The following is a 14464-nucleotide window of genomic DNA, read 5'->3' as shown; positions in this document are numbered from 1 at the left end:
AAGATTGCCACCAGGGAGGCCTCGCCAGTTTTGTCTCCAGTTTACCCCTCAAGAAGGGCACGTTCCTGGCTCGTGAGCCATAAAACAAGGGTGATTTTAGCTACCACAGCCAACACTGAAGCAAAGTGCACAATAACCTGTTTGTGTGGCTCAGCCTGGGAGCAGCAGCCCTTTGCCAGGTGAGGAGAACAGCATCTTCCATCAACCCAGCCAGTTCCTCTGGGAGACACCAGGCTGCTCACCTGGGACCTGCCTCATTCTTTCCCTCACCTCCTGATTCACTCCACAACCATGTGTGGGCTCTCCAGCGCCTCACAAGCAGAGCAGACGTGCTTTATAATCTGCCTTTGCATAATGCAGCTTGAAATCAATCAACCACGACACACGAGGCCATCACAAACCAGGCTTCATTAGCACCAGTGTGCAAGAACATTTTGTTTTCTTCAATCTGTCCAGAGCTGAGCTGGTTCAGAACTCCGAATGCTCTCTCTTGTCACTGCCCTGTTTATGCTGACTCAGTACATAACTGCAAAAGAAAAAAAAAAAAAAAAGCTTTAAATGCTTAATGCTAACCATTCTGCTGGCCAGACGAGAACTTCACGTGTTGCATAACAGAGGACAGATCACACTGTGTGTAGGAACTATTTGCAAAGCACAACAGGATTTTTATTTTTATTTCAGTTTAGAGGCGGGAAATGTCCCAGGGTCAGTGCAGGGTGAAGAGTTCCAGGTGTTGCTGCAGCTCCTCCTCTGGCTCCCAGCCACACGTCCACTTGTGCTTGGGCTCCAGCACAGCCTCGTTAATGTTGTCCAGACTGCTGACAGCCCAGCATGGGGATCAGGGATTTCACACCAGCTGTGTTTGCTCATTTTTGGTGCACAAATACTTGTTACAAGCATTGACACTTGTTTTTGACAAATTAGAGCTTAAGGAGTGGCTCTGAGGTGAGAGCACCTTCCCAGTGTTGCCTTTTTTTGTGCAGAGAGGAGGACTGTGTGCTCCTCAGGGTGTCTTCAAAGGCACCACAAGCAGCTGTAAACAGGAACGACATGCACCCTGAATGTCATGACCCCTTTTCCAAGCTGCTATTCCTGCTTCCTCCACCACCATCAAACCTGAAAATCCTGTTGCACAGAGGTGAAATGAGTTCTCCCATTTCTAAACCAGCAGGAGGAAAGCATCCCAGAAGAATCCTGGGAAGATCCCTGGAAAAATCCCAGCCCAGGAGGGGGAGTGTTGCTATCAGCAGGGGCCACACTGGGCTCACAGTGGCATCTCCAAGTGCCAGGCAGGGTGCTGGGTGGTCAGGCAAAGAGCCTCAGGATTTGTTCAGACACACTTGTGCCCCAGCAGTGCTGCAGCTGGATCCTGGCTGTCTGCAAGCCTTGAGAGTTGGCCTAAGGAATTATTTTTACACCTCAGTACGTGCCTGTACCATGCAGGGAGTTATTTGCATCATCCCCCCTTCCCGCCCAAGCCTGTAAACAAACACATCAGCTTCCTGGAATTTTTTCTTTCTTTCTTTGCATCATAGTATTTCTAGATCCAGGATGTTATTCAACCACCAGGTTTCCCTATTTGCCACTTGCAGCTCAAAGCCTTTCCTGGGAAGTGGAGCAAAAGGAACTGGAAGCAGGTGGTGTGGGAGACTCTTTGTCCTGAGCTCGTCTTTTGTGACCTGCCCCTTTGCTCTCAGGTCTCTGTGCAGTTAGGAGCTGCTGGTTTTCTCTTGGCAGAGACAGGCAGGCTGCCACAGTGCTCTGTGAGGTTTGGGATTCGAGTTCTGTACTGTTCTGACCAGGCACTGGGCAGGAAGCAATCATATAAATTACATGGTATTGTTCCCAAGTCCTGAAACTCTGCTGCCTGAGTGCTCAGAGAGGTCCTGACTCTGACTCTTCTGACTACAGAGGATCAGATGTAAACAGGGTCAGGGAATTAAGAAAACTTTAATATTTTTTCCTTCTGACTCATACAGGCTTTGCCTGAGGCAGCATCATTCCTAGAGAAATGAGTTGACTTTCACATGGATTGGTGGGACAGACAGCTGCAAAGTAATGTTATCTCATTGCTCATGTAACCAGGCTTATGCCTGAACTCCTGGAAACTGGAGAGTCACAGCAGGAGAATCCAGATCTGTATCTGGCTCATTTTAGTCTCTCGAGCCAAACATCTTGGCAAAGAGGTTGGCAGAACATTATCTCTCACTCTTGGAAGCAGCACATAAAATAGATGGAGATGTCTTTTTCCACAGCATGGGCAGTCATGTACAGACCACAAACCCCTGAGGAGAGAATACAAAAACAGATCAGAATTGTCTCCATTATCCCAGGGGAAGCCCAGGGATGGTGACAAGGACATGGGCTGTGGTGCAGGATGCTGTAAGCTTGCTGTGATGCCTTGCAATTGTTTTATTGGTATTTCTATTGAAGCTGAAGATCCTCCATCGACAGGAGATCTCAAGGAGGAGCCCAAAGTCAGCAGGGCTTGCTCAGCACCACCTAAACCCATGGATAACATAACAAAGGGATTAAAGGAGGAAAAGTCATAACAAGCAAACTCCCTGAGGACAACTTTACATTGCAGCAAGGTCCACCACTTCCAAGAAGATTGGTGTCCAGAGGGAGCTGCATTTCAGTGGGCCAGACCTGGAGGTCACATCACCCTCTTAATCTTCTGGATGGGGACAGCAGATTTAAAACCAGCCTTTGCTGCAGGGTCAGACAGAAGCTGCAAACTTCACAGGCTGCTGTGTGTCCATGTGCCTGACCTGTGGCTGTGGGTGATGCTGTGGTGGCCCATCCCTGCAGCTGCCCTGCCCCATTCTCTCACCAGCCCTCGTGGCCTTGGCTCCTGGCCTCAGCAAGAGGCGAGTACGTGCTGCCTCCCTCATTTCTTCCTTTTTCCACTTCTGCTGTGTGGCTCCCACCCACCAGGCAGGGCTGCCAGCAGGGCTGGCGGCCACCCAGCGCTGCCTGTTGGCTTTGCCACAGGAGGCTGCAAGTGGCAGCAGGTGGCTCTGCAGCTGGCAGAGCCTGCTCTGCAGGGATGCTCTGGGCTCTGTCTGACTGCCTCATCCTCTGCCCTGCCCCTTATTCCTTCAGCTCCAGCATCTCCACCACCACTGTGTGTCCTTCTTGGTGAGGACAGTGGCCCAAATTCCATCCAAAAGCCGTGTCTGACTGTGTGGAGAATGAAGCACCTTGAAGTTTTGGGGAGAAAGCAGAGGGCTCCCAGGGTCTCCCTGCAGTTCCCCTTCCCCTCAGCCTGACAGAATGAAGCCCTAAACACATCCTGGGCTGGATTTCAGGCTGTGTCTCTACCACAGTTATAAACAGCTGCCTGTGTGCTCCTGGCCTGTTCACAGCCTGGGCAGAGCTTTCTGCTGGAGGAGCAGACAAATATTTCTGTCTGTGCCTTTTTGTTGCACAGGCTGGCTGGCCTCCACCTCTGGTGCACTTTGAACAGCAGGTGAATCATGTTTGGGTAAGCCAGCTCCTCCTTTCGTAACGCACGGGCGTCACGGCTCTTAAAGAGGTCAAGTTGTTAGTACTCGGAACATTTGTCACCCAGAAACCTGTCCTGGTGGATCTGCCAGAGCAAATTGAAGGTTTTCCTTCCCCAGCAGCCTGGCACCATTCCACTGTGAGTTTTAGGAAGGGATTGCAGCAAGGTTTAAAGAGCCTATTCTGCTCTTCTGAAAGAGCAAATGCAGAATCCATGAGAGGTTTGGTGGGGAGAGAAAAGTGCTGGGAAAGATGTGTATCTTTAGCATCATTTTAGTGAAAATTAATCCCAAGAATAAAGCTCTGCTATAACTTTTAGCTGCTAATTATCATAGCAAAGAGATATTCAGAATGAAGGGACAAGTTCTAAAAGGATGTAGCACAGAGAGGGGCAAGTCTGTGTGCTGTGCAGGAAGCAGGAGCAGGGATTTCACCTTCCAAAACACCCTTCCCTTGTCTGACTTCAGTTCCATTTGGGTTTTGCTTTTCTTCTTATTCAGCTCAAAAATAGAAGAGTGCTTTCATAGGAAACCTCTGCCCAGCACTCTGCAGAGATTAGCAGATCATAAGCAGGGCTGCAGGAATCAGCTTTTCTGGGGAAGTCAGGATTTTTAACTGTTTCCATTTTTTTAGTGGAATGAAAAACAGTTTGAAATTTTCCATGGAAAAGGTCACTTGGGAACAGAGGAAAGATTTCTTTTTGATCTCTACCTTAGAGAGCCTTGTTTCCCTAGTAGGACACTTTTTGTAATAAAGCCCCTAGATGCAAGATGAAAAGTCTCATCACAAAATAAAGGTCCAACCTTTCTGTTCTGAAATTGTTGGCATTTATAGAAAAAGTGCTTTTTATGGGGGCATCTCTGCATGAAATGGTATAGGAAACAATTCTTTCTCCATACCTAAACTCTCTTGCCATCTCTGGTGCTAGGAGGCCCCAGACAGCCACATGCTGTGCAGGATCCCTGCAGGCTCCCCCAGACAGTGTGTGCAGGGGCAGCACAACCCCTCCTGCTCCCCTAGGACCAGCCAAAGTTATTATATAAATTTGTGTAAACAAGACTTGCTTAAGTAACTCCACGGCTGCCAGTTCCTCTTGCTGGTCTCCTGTTCCACTCCGCCCCTCCAGAGCGTGGTGTGATGGGGTGATGGGCGTTTGGCCCAGCTCTGTGCTCCCTGCTCCTCTCCCAGCCAGCTGAGGAGCCCCTGGTTGAACCTTGCAGGAGGTGGTTACAGCACCCTGGTGAAGGCAGAGCTCAGGCCCTGGCAGCAGCTGGCTGTCACATCTGTGGGCAAACACCCATCTCAGCACACAGGTCGTGCTGGGGGATGTGTCCTCAGGACAGCTGCTGAACTGCTGTGACTGGAGGTCCTCAGCATCCCCAAAGGCCAGATGCTCCACCTGCCTTTTGCCTCCTCCACCAAGTGTTTTAGAGCCCTAATCCCTGTGGCTGGCACAAATGTTTGTGCTCCACACCCATGCACGTCACCTGGCTTCAAGCCAGGGCTGAGATGCAATGAGGAATTAGGGACACCAGGAAACCTGAAATGGTTTTCACCTCCACAACTTTTTGGGGAGACTTGGCCAGTTCTATGAAGGCAGGACAAGGGCACAGAGGGGTGAGAGCTGTGTGCAGGGCAAGGTGCTGAAGGCAGGATGGAGAGGTTTGGCTGCCGGAGGAGAGGGCTGGGTGTTCACACAGCCAGTCCCTGGGTGTGTTTGGCTATTTGCTCTTGTGCCACAGGGAGCTGGCTGCACACACTGTGTTTGCAGAGAGCTTGGTGCAGTGGCCTGAAGCAGGGACTGTAAAACACGAGCAGCAAACAGGAAGATTTTGCCTGGCTTGGGGCTCACCATCACCCAGCACTGCAGGGAGCAGGGAGTGCCCAGCTGGCCCTGAGCTCGTGAGACTGGGGACAGCAAGGACATGGCTGTGGGGACAGCTGCAGACAGGCATTTGCAGGCTCCACCCATTTTGGGAGCTGGGGCACAAAGGAAAAAGGACAATTTCAGGGCTTTTAGATGAAATACCTATCAGCTGGAAAGCAGAATCCCACTCCAGTAAGATGCTACAACTCTCAGCTCCAAGTCAGCATCTACAGGCAGTTTTGACCTCAGAGTCTGGCACAGCATGCTTGAAAGGTTTCCAACCTTTATCTTAAAAAGCAAAGGCAAAGCCTCCCCTTTTCATGTCCAAACACAGAATTTATTCCAAGATATTCCCATCCTGTAGTTGCATGGCCTGAGGGGACTGTAAAATTCTGCAACTCCATCTACTATTTGGAAGTAGATTGTGTCTTGTGCAAGAGTCCTGTGTACTTGCACAGAGAGAAAAGTAAAATATCTAAAATAACCCCACACAGGATTATTTTACATTAATGCACCCAAGGGTTCATGAAACAATAAGGCAGTTAAAATCAATCCTTCCCTGCTGAAGCCAAACCAGCTCACTGAAACCCAGTTTAGCATTTGGGGTTGTTTGTTTTTCCCATCTTCGTGTTTTCCCTTTAATCTTTGTGCTGGATAATTAAGACAACATTCCTCAGCATCTTTCCTGCTGTTTGTTGTGCTTATACAAGAGCCGGCTGCATTTGTTCCGTGGAAAGAACATCCAAAGCCACAGTCTGTGGTTCCAAGTAAAATCCTCTGCAGTGTTGACTTTTAATCTCGAATTTGCCTGAAATCTGCATTACTCAAGAAAATACTCATAGAAATAGACTTCTTGAGAAAAACAAAACCAGGCAGGAACACAGCAGGGAGAACTTATCCTCAAGTTTGCACTGAAGTTTTTATTGATGGTGAGACTTCTGGGCTTGGTCTAATACTGCTGGCAGCAGCAGTAGGTCGGGATGCTGGTCCTGTGTCACCCTCCAAAGTCGCTTTTGCTGCCACTGGACCCTGCCAGAATGAGGAATCCCTGTCCCCGATGATCTCCCTGTCCCCAATGCTCTCCTTATCCCCAATGCTCTCCTTGTCCCCGATGCTCTCTCCTTGTCCCCAGTGCTCTCTCCCTGTCCCCGATGCTCTCTCCCTGTCCCCGATGCTCTCTCCTTGTCCCCGATGCTCTCTCCCTGTCCCCGGTGTTCTCTCTCCCTGTCCCCGATGCTCTCCCTGTCCCCGGTGCTCTCTCCCTGTCCCCGATGCTCTCCCTGTCCCCGATGCTCTCTCCCTGTCCCCGATGCTCTCTCCCTGTCCCCAGTGCTCTCTCCCTGTCCCCGATGCTCTCTCCCTGTCCCCGATGCTCTCCCTGTCCCCTCCCTGTCCCCGATGCTCTCTCCCTGTCCCCGATGCTCTCCCTGTCCCCGATGCTCTCCCTGTCCCCGATGCTCTCCCTGTCCCCAATGCTCTCTCCCTGTCCCCGATGATCTCCCTGTCCCCGATGATCTCTCCTTATCCCCGGAGCCCTGCAGGAGCATTACAAAACAGCCGAGCGATTATGAAACCCGTGGCCCCGCTGCCAGACGTCTCATTCCCGGTAGATGGCGGTGCCAGCTTATTTTTCGTAATTTTTCCCAATTTTCCCCACTTATTTATTTTCCTGGCGCCGCGCCCGATGCCAGCCCTCGGCGGGTCCGGGGATGAACAGGCGCGGTCCCTGCGCTGGGGTCAGTGCTGCAAAAAGAGAGAGGTTTGTCGGGCTTTTCCCTCCCCTATTACTGCTTTTCGTTTGTTTTTGATAAATTTGAAGTCGGTTTTAAAAGCTCAGCACAGCACCAGGCGTCTGTTCCCACTCACGCTGCTCCATCCCACAGCAGACGGCGTGGAGGGCACAGGGAGGATGTTGGTGATGCCAGACCTGGAGGGACTATGCAGAGCCTGGCAGACAGAGCATTTCTCTCCTGACTCTGTCACAGTCTTGAACAAAACCTGCTCACACAGGTCACAGCTCCCCACCTATCATTGCCTTTCCTTGAGTGTTTCCTTCTGCAGAGGGACAGAGGAGAGCACTGGGGAGGCAGTGTGACTGGGTGAATAAATGGCATTTCTCTTTGGAGATCACAACATCTTTATTTGGCCAAGAGTGGCCCAGTCGCCCTCCAGCCCACGCTGCTCTTTCCATCTCCATCTCCTTGGCATGCCCAGGGTGTGCACTGCTGCTCCAGTATGGAAAGACTAATCCTTGTCTTCCTTCTCATCATCCTTGGCAATGCCTTGGTCCTGGGGCAGAGACAGAAAGAAAAAGGACAGCATGTGAGGGGAGTGCTGGGTGTCCCATCCCAGGTATTTGGGTGCAAACCCCACAGGGCAGGGGTGCAAGAGGGAGCCCAGCATGGAGCTGGGGGTGAGGTTACCTCCTCCAAGTCACTGTCAGAGCTGCTGCTGCTGCTGCTCCTGTCCTCTCCTCCATCTCCCTGCTGGGGTGAAGAGAGAGGGACAAGCATCACTGGGAACCCTGGCACTCTGCTGTTCAAGCCAGAGCTTCAAATCAGAGAGACTCCTGGTCCTGTGGGTATCTAGAGCCAGGCTTGGCACCACAGGTGCTGCTGTGGAGCCACGTGTGACCATGGCACCACAGAGCCCTGCAGAGCCAAGAGCAAGGATTTCTCAGTGTGTGCAGTGCAGACAGCATAGCTGTCCACACCAGGCAGCTTCCCACTTGGAGAGAAAAAGGAGGGAGAACTAACTAGGAATGTTGGGAGCAAAGAGACACTGAGCTGTCTCTCAGTGGAAAAGCCATGGGCACTGTGATTTCTAGGCTGTGGAAGCATAGCTCCATCTACTACAGGTGTGGGTTTGTCACAGCTCCATCTACTACAGGTGTGGGTTTGTCACAGCTCCATCTACTACAGGTGTGGGTTTGTCATAGCTCCATCTACTACAGGTGTGGGTTTGTCACAGCTCCATCTACTACAGGTGTGGGTTTGTCATGGGTCAGACATGGCTTCCCTTTACAGCCAGGATGTAAAAGGTCCTGCAGAAAACTCCATCATTCCCCTACCTTTTCTTCTTCCTTCTTCCTCCTCTTCTGCTTCTCCTTCTCTTTTTCTCCCTCAGTCTTTTCCTTCTCCTTTTCTTCCTTCTCCTCTTTCTTGTCCCTCTCCTCTTTCTCCTTATCTTCCCGTCCAAACCCTACAGCAGGGCACAGAGGAAGGTTCATTGCACCCAGCACACACAAACCCTGCAGGTGCCTCTGGGCCCACACCAAACACTCACATTTCAGGATTGTTGACATTTTACCAAAGCCAAAGAGCTCTGGAGCACGAGACAGTCACACCTATGGAACAGAGAGGACCTGAAGGAGCAACAAGAGAGTGGAGGAAGGTGAGTATTTCAGGGATGGAAACATTCAGTTTTCACAGAGGCACAGTGGAATTCCTACCCCCCAAAACAGCAGGGAAGGAGATCAAACTGTCTGTGGACTGCACAAAAACCAAAAGGACCAGACCTTGTGCCCACCCAGGCAGCTCCCTCTGCTCAGGAAAGCAGCAAGTGGAGAGTGATGGCAGCAGGGAAATCTCAGGGCAAATGTGCAGGGAGATGTCTTAACCCCCTACCATGAGCAGGTGCAAATTACAGAAGTATTTCAAATTAAATGAGGAAGAAACAACAAAAAGCAGGTATGGGGGGTCCCCAGTAGAAAGGAAACCTTCCCTGAGGGACAGGGTGAGATGAGGGTGAGATGGAGACAGTAGCAAGCAGAGAAGCCAAGAGCAAAGGTAAGAAAACTCACAAGAATTGATTAGGTGCCTGAAAGGTGAGAGAGGAAAAGAAAGGAAAGGAAACAGCTTGCTTTAAAAATAGGAGGCCCAAACAAAGCCTAAGAAATAACCTGGGCAGGTCAAATACTCCCTCTCAGACACAAACAGGGCACAGGGGTGAGGGGATCAGGTCCCTTCTGCTCACTGGGAAGAGCAGATCCTCCCCTGCTGCAGCAGGTAATTAGGAAATAGTTTCTCTTCTAGCCAGTGATGGAGGGAAGCAGAATATTAATGCCTCCTTTTAATGGTTTTAGCCACAAAATGACTTCATCTGGTTGTTACTATTGGCCCTTTTGAAGGAGCCAGTGGCAGCCTCTGAGCTGATAGCATTGATTTGTATTTTCTAGGCAGGTTTTCAAACCCCCATGGTGCTGCAGGGGAGCAGGGAGCAGTGGGGTTTGGGGTGGCATCAGGGGAGAGGGAGTTTGGATGGGAAGGAAAGGAGTGTGGGAGGTGATAGAAGATGTAATCAGTGCAAAGTTAAAATCTAATTAATAATGAATGGCAATCCAATTCATCTCCGTAATTAAGAAGTGCAACTACTAATTGAAAATAATCACATTCTAATCTAAAATCATTAAAAATAATCAAACATTAACAAAAGAAAAGGCAGCCCTGGGAAGGGGTAGGAGGAGGTGTAGGTGATGCTTTGACCCCAGGTCCTGCTCAGCAAAGCTGCCCCATGGTGTGCCCAGCCCCAAATCCATGAGGATGCCCCTGCCTTGTGCCCTCACTGCCAGAGGGGAGCAGTTAGGGAAGGCACAGACATGGACATCAAGCTTTGCACTAGGAGATGGGCAACCAGACCAAAGTCCAGCAACCCGGGCTGGGAAGGGACATCTCTGCCCCAACACACACCAAGAAATATCTCTGTGGAGGGTTAAACCCCTCTAATTCCCCCCTGCACTGCCACCTCTGTCCCTGGGGACCAGCCCTGCTCATTTCCAAGAGAAGGGGTGGGCTCTGACAAGCTCCTGTTTTGGGGGGTGCACCCCAGCCCCTGCTGTGGGTACTGGCTCCTGATGACTGCCAGGGCTCAGCTTTTTCCCATACCATCCCAGCCTGGACCAGCAGATCTAGTTTTGCCTGTTCCTCTGGAGCCTCAGCAGGTTTGCCTGTCCCAGATGAGCTGGTTTCTTAAAACCCAGACAGACAAACCAGCAAAACCCAGCTGATGGTCCCCATGGACCAGCTGCAATCGTCCACAGCCAAGCCAGGCACGAGGTGCAGCTGGATCAGAGCTCTAATGGAGCAAATCTGTAAATTCATACCCTTCTAGATGAACCTGAATGGCCTTACCCCTCAGGCACAACAGGCTCACATGAGCCCACTCCCATCTCAGCCAGGGCACTGAAGTCCTTCCCACAAAGCTCAGGCCCCCATTGCCATCCCCAAGAACACATGGAGCAGGAGCTCCAGGGATGCTCCTGCTGCACCCTCATCCACCCTGCTGTCCTGCTCTGTTCTCCAGCCTGTAAAACACACAGGTGAGTCTGTAAATTCCCTGGATGGCATAAGGGAAAGGGAAGGGCCTTACCTGAGCTGAAAAAGAAGTGATCTCCTCGATGCCTGGCTGGCAGCAAGCAGGGCTCCGGGTATTTGAGTGTTGCGGTCTCCTCCCCAGCCCCACTTTTGGAGCAGAAAAACTGGCTCTGCCATCCGTCATGGACAGCACATGACACAGGAAACGTGACCAGTCCCACTGGTACCCACTAGAGGCATTATTGCCTCCAGCACAGGAGGCAGAAAAGCCTTTTGCAAGCGAGTCAGGGCAGCTCTGAAGGCTGCAGACATCCATGAGACCAGGTCTGGGAGCAGGGAGAGCACTGGGGACTCAGTCTGGGAATGTGCTATGGTCAGGACACTGATTGAAGCACAGAAAAGGGGCTTTGGGGGATACTTCTATGGATGGGAGGTCAGGCAGCTCTAGGCAAGGCTGGACTAGGCAGAGCTCAGCACTCCCAGCTCCCTCCATGCTAGTCCTGGCTTTCACTCCAACATATCATTAAGTAAATACCTGTCAGCAGAGAGCACTTACCAGCAGGTCTAAACACTTGCATAATGTGCCTTCCTTCTAATGCAGTGCCCTCATTTCTAACAGCACCAGTACAGGATAATAAAAGTAACAATAGTGTCAGAAAGGGCTTGTGTACACAGCTAATTTGTTTTCCCCACCTAATAAAGGGAATTAGCTCTCCCCTAAGATTTGTCCCATTTAACGCTTTCAACTCTACAACAAAGTTGCTCCCACAATCATTTGACTTTCATTTACAGTAATTGCAGGGTGTGTAGAGCCCCCTCTGACAGAGTGAACCTAACTCTGGGTAACCCATACAGGGAGCAAGCAGCTCTAGAGAGTCACTTGTCCTAAAAACCTGGCTATTTCTGCCCTAAACCTCTTCCAGCACTGGCCCCAAACCCAGAGCAAGAGTCAAATTGGCAGGTTTAGGTCAGAAATGAGGGATGGGTTTTAATGTCCAGGGCAGATAAATGCTGGAGCAGCTCAGCCAAGCCAGTGGCAGAGTCCCTGTTGCTGCCCAGTGTACAATCATTAGCTCTGGGGCTCTTACAGAGATGCTTCAGCTCACACACAAATCACCCAGGGAACTCCTGCTGCCAGCACTTGGTCCTAGGACAAACAAAACCCATCTGTGCCAGTGTGACACAACCTCCAGGTCAGTGCAGCCAGGGAATTTGGTGGAGATGTGCACATGGAGCACAATGAAAACAGATGCAGGGAGGATCTGTTTGGTGTTGGGACCAGCACAGGCATCCAACCCACGCCTCTGAGCAGCTCCTGCCACCTTAGGAGGATCCTCCCCCACGAACACCAAACCCAAACTCATTTTTAACTGGTGACTGCATTGCTCACTCCCTGCCTGAGACCTGGGCTCTCAGTCCTCTGATGCCTCCAGAATCCTCCAGTGAGAACAGCCCAAGGGACAGCCCTGCCATCACTCTCTGGACAAAGCATCACCCACAGAACCAGGACCATCCTGACCAGCAGGCCAGGCTGCAGCCACCAGCACCTTCCTGCAGCAGGACAGCAGAGTGACAGCCAGGGACACTTCCAGGTCCCACCCACAGACTGCACAGGCTCTGGTCTCACCCTGCAGTGGGCACAAAGCTGCCCTTGAAGGAGGGAAAGCAACCTGCCAGCCAGCACCCAAAACAGCAGTGCAGGGTAACCTCAAGCTGCTGTTGCAGGAGACTCCCAGAAAACATGGATTAGCACAGCACAGGCCACTTTTGTCCTCTGTTTCTGTGCCAAGGAGCCTTTGATTACAGAACACCCATCCCTGCTTAGGTCACATCATCACAGACCACTCTTTATTTTGGATTCAATGTACACACCTGGGAAGGAAATGCCAGAGCTCCTCTCCTGCCATGAGCTCCCCCATTCCTGCCTCTGAGTCAGCCCTTTAATTTGTGGGTGACCTGGGACAGGTGTCCCTTTAGTCAGGGTCACCAGTGGCAGCATAGCTGCTGCTTCTTCCAAACGAGGACAACTGCTCATCCTGCTGGAGGTTCTGCTGCTACTGGCCATGCGTGTTTCAATAATGGAAAATGAGTCCCTGGGAAGGTGCTTGGCAAGGCCTGGGAGCACATCCTTGGGAAGCCCAAGCCTTTTTTATGGTTCAAACCTTTCCACAGCAGCTGCCAGGAAGCAGCTTTTACAGCTGCAACTAACAGAATCACTCCCAAGGAAAGAAAGCAATTGTGGAAGATTTTTTTTCCCCCTCCAAGTCACTGCCAGCATCTTAGCTGACTCTTATCTATTCTCAGCCACCTCTCACCTCCCCAAACACTACCAGAAGTGTTCAAATTACTGTCAGCTCTCATTAGGTTCACACAGAAGGCAAGGCCAAGCAGGAAGACCTCCAGACAGTTGAATGCTGAATTCTGATGAATCCTTTGTGTAGAAAGATTCCAGCAACTGTGGAACTGTTTTTGTGTCTATCTATTGCAGTCTTTGCACTGGCACACAAATGAAGCTGGTGCACGTTTGATTATTGGCTGCTGTAACAAAATCCAGGTGGGCATATGACTGAAGGAATTACTGTCTGCATGTTAAAAAAAATCACCTCATTTCCTTTAATTATTAAACTACTCTACACTAAAGCACTGCAGGTCAGTAGAATTTATCTGCAAAAAAGCAGCTGCTGCTTCATAAAACACTATTACCTTTATTTCTTCTCTTCTGAAATTCCTGTACATTTTGGCTTGTTGGCAGGAGCAGAGCTGCCTTTTTGCAGACATAGGAACTGGGAGCTCATCTGTGGGAGCTCTCACTCGCCAGCCTGGGTTCAGAGCACTGTTTCCTGCCATGAGAAAAATCCCAGCTGTCCTGGCCCCAGAACTGCACCCAGCTCTGCCCCAAAAAACACAATCAGGGCTGAGAAAAAACCCCACAGTTCTTTCATTTCATTTGTGTCCACTGCTACCTCAACAGCTTTTAACTGAAACAGTTGTCAAAACAAATCCTTTATTTAATAATGCTGTCAACCAAAAGAAGAAAAAAAAAATACAGATTTTATTGTAGTGCAGATTTTTTTTTACCCCAGACACACTCCTTTCAAGTCCAGTTTTAAGATGCCAAAAAAAGCTTTCTCTTTAGAGATCTGATCAGTCTAACCATGACTAAGGCAGGGTTTTTTCCATATATATATAAAATCATTGCATTAGCCAAAAGGTATTCTAATACAAAAAACACTTCTCTACTGCACAACCAGAGCAGAGGAATGTTCTAAGCCTTCAGTATAGCAGAGATGTGCAAGACCTGCTAAAACCCAGAGGATTTTCAAAAGGGGATTTGAGCATCATTGTTACCAATGAGCAAGTGCAGAGGCAGGTGTGACACTCAGTCACCTCTGATTAGCTATTATGGACTTCTTGAAATTCCATTTTAGTTGTGCATCTCTGCTCTTGTGATTCCAACAGAGGCTGCTGCTTCCCCACAGGCAGGCTCAAAAGATAAAGGAACAAAGCAGGGAACTTGCACAGCACAAAGAAACAGATACCATACATGGAGCAGCTTCTGAGGCAAATTAGAACTCCTACTAACAAAACCAAATTGCCTCTCTCCCTACTTTAATATATACCTTCCATGAAGGAGCATTGCATTATAGTGTTTTTCCACAGAAAGAAGACAACCAGTATGTGAGTCTGTGAACAGTCTATGGCTGACATGTCAAGCTGCACTGAAAAAGGGGAATCCTCCTGCTGAATTCTCTCATTAAAGTGCCTAAACACGAATCAA

The 14464-nt window shown here is 50.0% G+C and overlaps 1 protein-coding gene across 2 annotated transcripts; it reads right to left on the bottom strand.

Annotated features, from left to right (window-relative positions):
• Window positions 1-7493: 7493 nt before the first annotated feature.
• On the bottom strand, window positions 7494-12166 carry LOC130258876 (protein FAM133-like). Of its 2 annotated transcripts, XM_056502613.1 has the most exons (5): window positions 10742-12166; window positions 8660-8738; window positions 8445-8575; window positions 7798-7860; window positions 7497-7663 (listed from the first exon to the last, which is right to left on the bottom strand). In XM_056502613.1, the coding sequence occupies exons 2-5, from the start codon at window positions 8676-8678 to the stop codon at window positions 7619-7621; spliced, it is 258 nt and encodes an 85-aa protein (XP_056358588.1). In that variant the 5' UTR covers window positions 8679-8738; window positions 10742-12166; the 3' UTR covers window positions 7497-7618. The 2 variants fall into 2 exon arrangements, with proteins under 2 accessions (XP_056358587.1, XP_056358588.1); XM_056502612.1 differs by lacking the exons at window positions 8660-8738; window positions 10742-12166 and having other exon boundaries at window positions 7494-7663; window positions 8445-8629.
• Window positions 12167-14464: the final 2298 nt, after the last annotated feature.

This window comes from Oenanthe melanoleuca, chromosome 13 (assembly GCF_029582105.1).
Source record: "Oenanthe melanoleuca isolate GR-GAL-2019-014 chromosome 13, OMel1.0, whole genome shotgun sequence".
In the NCBI taxonomy this organism is placed as follows: Eukaryota; Metazoa; Chordata; class Aves; order Passeriformes; family Muscicapidae; genus Oenanthe; species Oenanthe melanoleuca.
This window is presented reverse-complemented; position numbering and strand designations above follow the sequence as displayed.

What these genes read in the sequence shown, in the direction of transcription:
- LOC130258876 (XM_056502612.1), bottom strand. Translation starts at nt 8,603, where the DNA reads ATGAACCTTCCTCTGTGCCCTGCTGTAGGGTTTGGACGGGAAGATAAG. An exon ending in GGAAGAAGGAAGAAGAAAAG is followed by an intron (nt 7,861 to 8,444) that starts GTAGGGGAATGA and finishes TCTTCACCCCAG; the next exon opens with CAGGGAGATGGAGGAGAGGA. An exon ending in CTGACAGTGACTTGGAGGAG is followed by an intron (nt 7,664 to 7,797) that starts GTAACCTCACCC and finishes TCTCTGCCCCAG; the next exon opens with GACCAAGGCATTGCCAAGGA.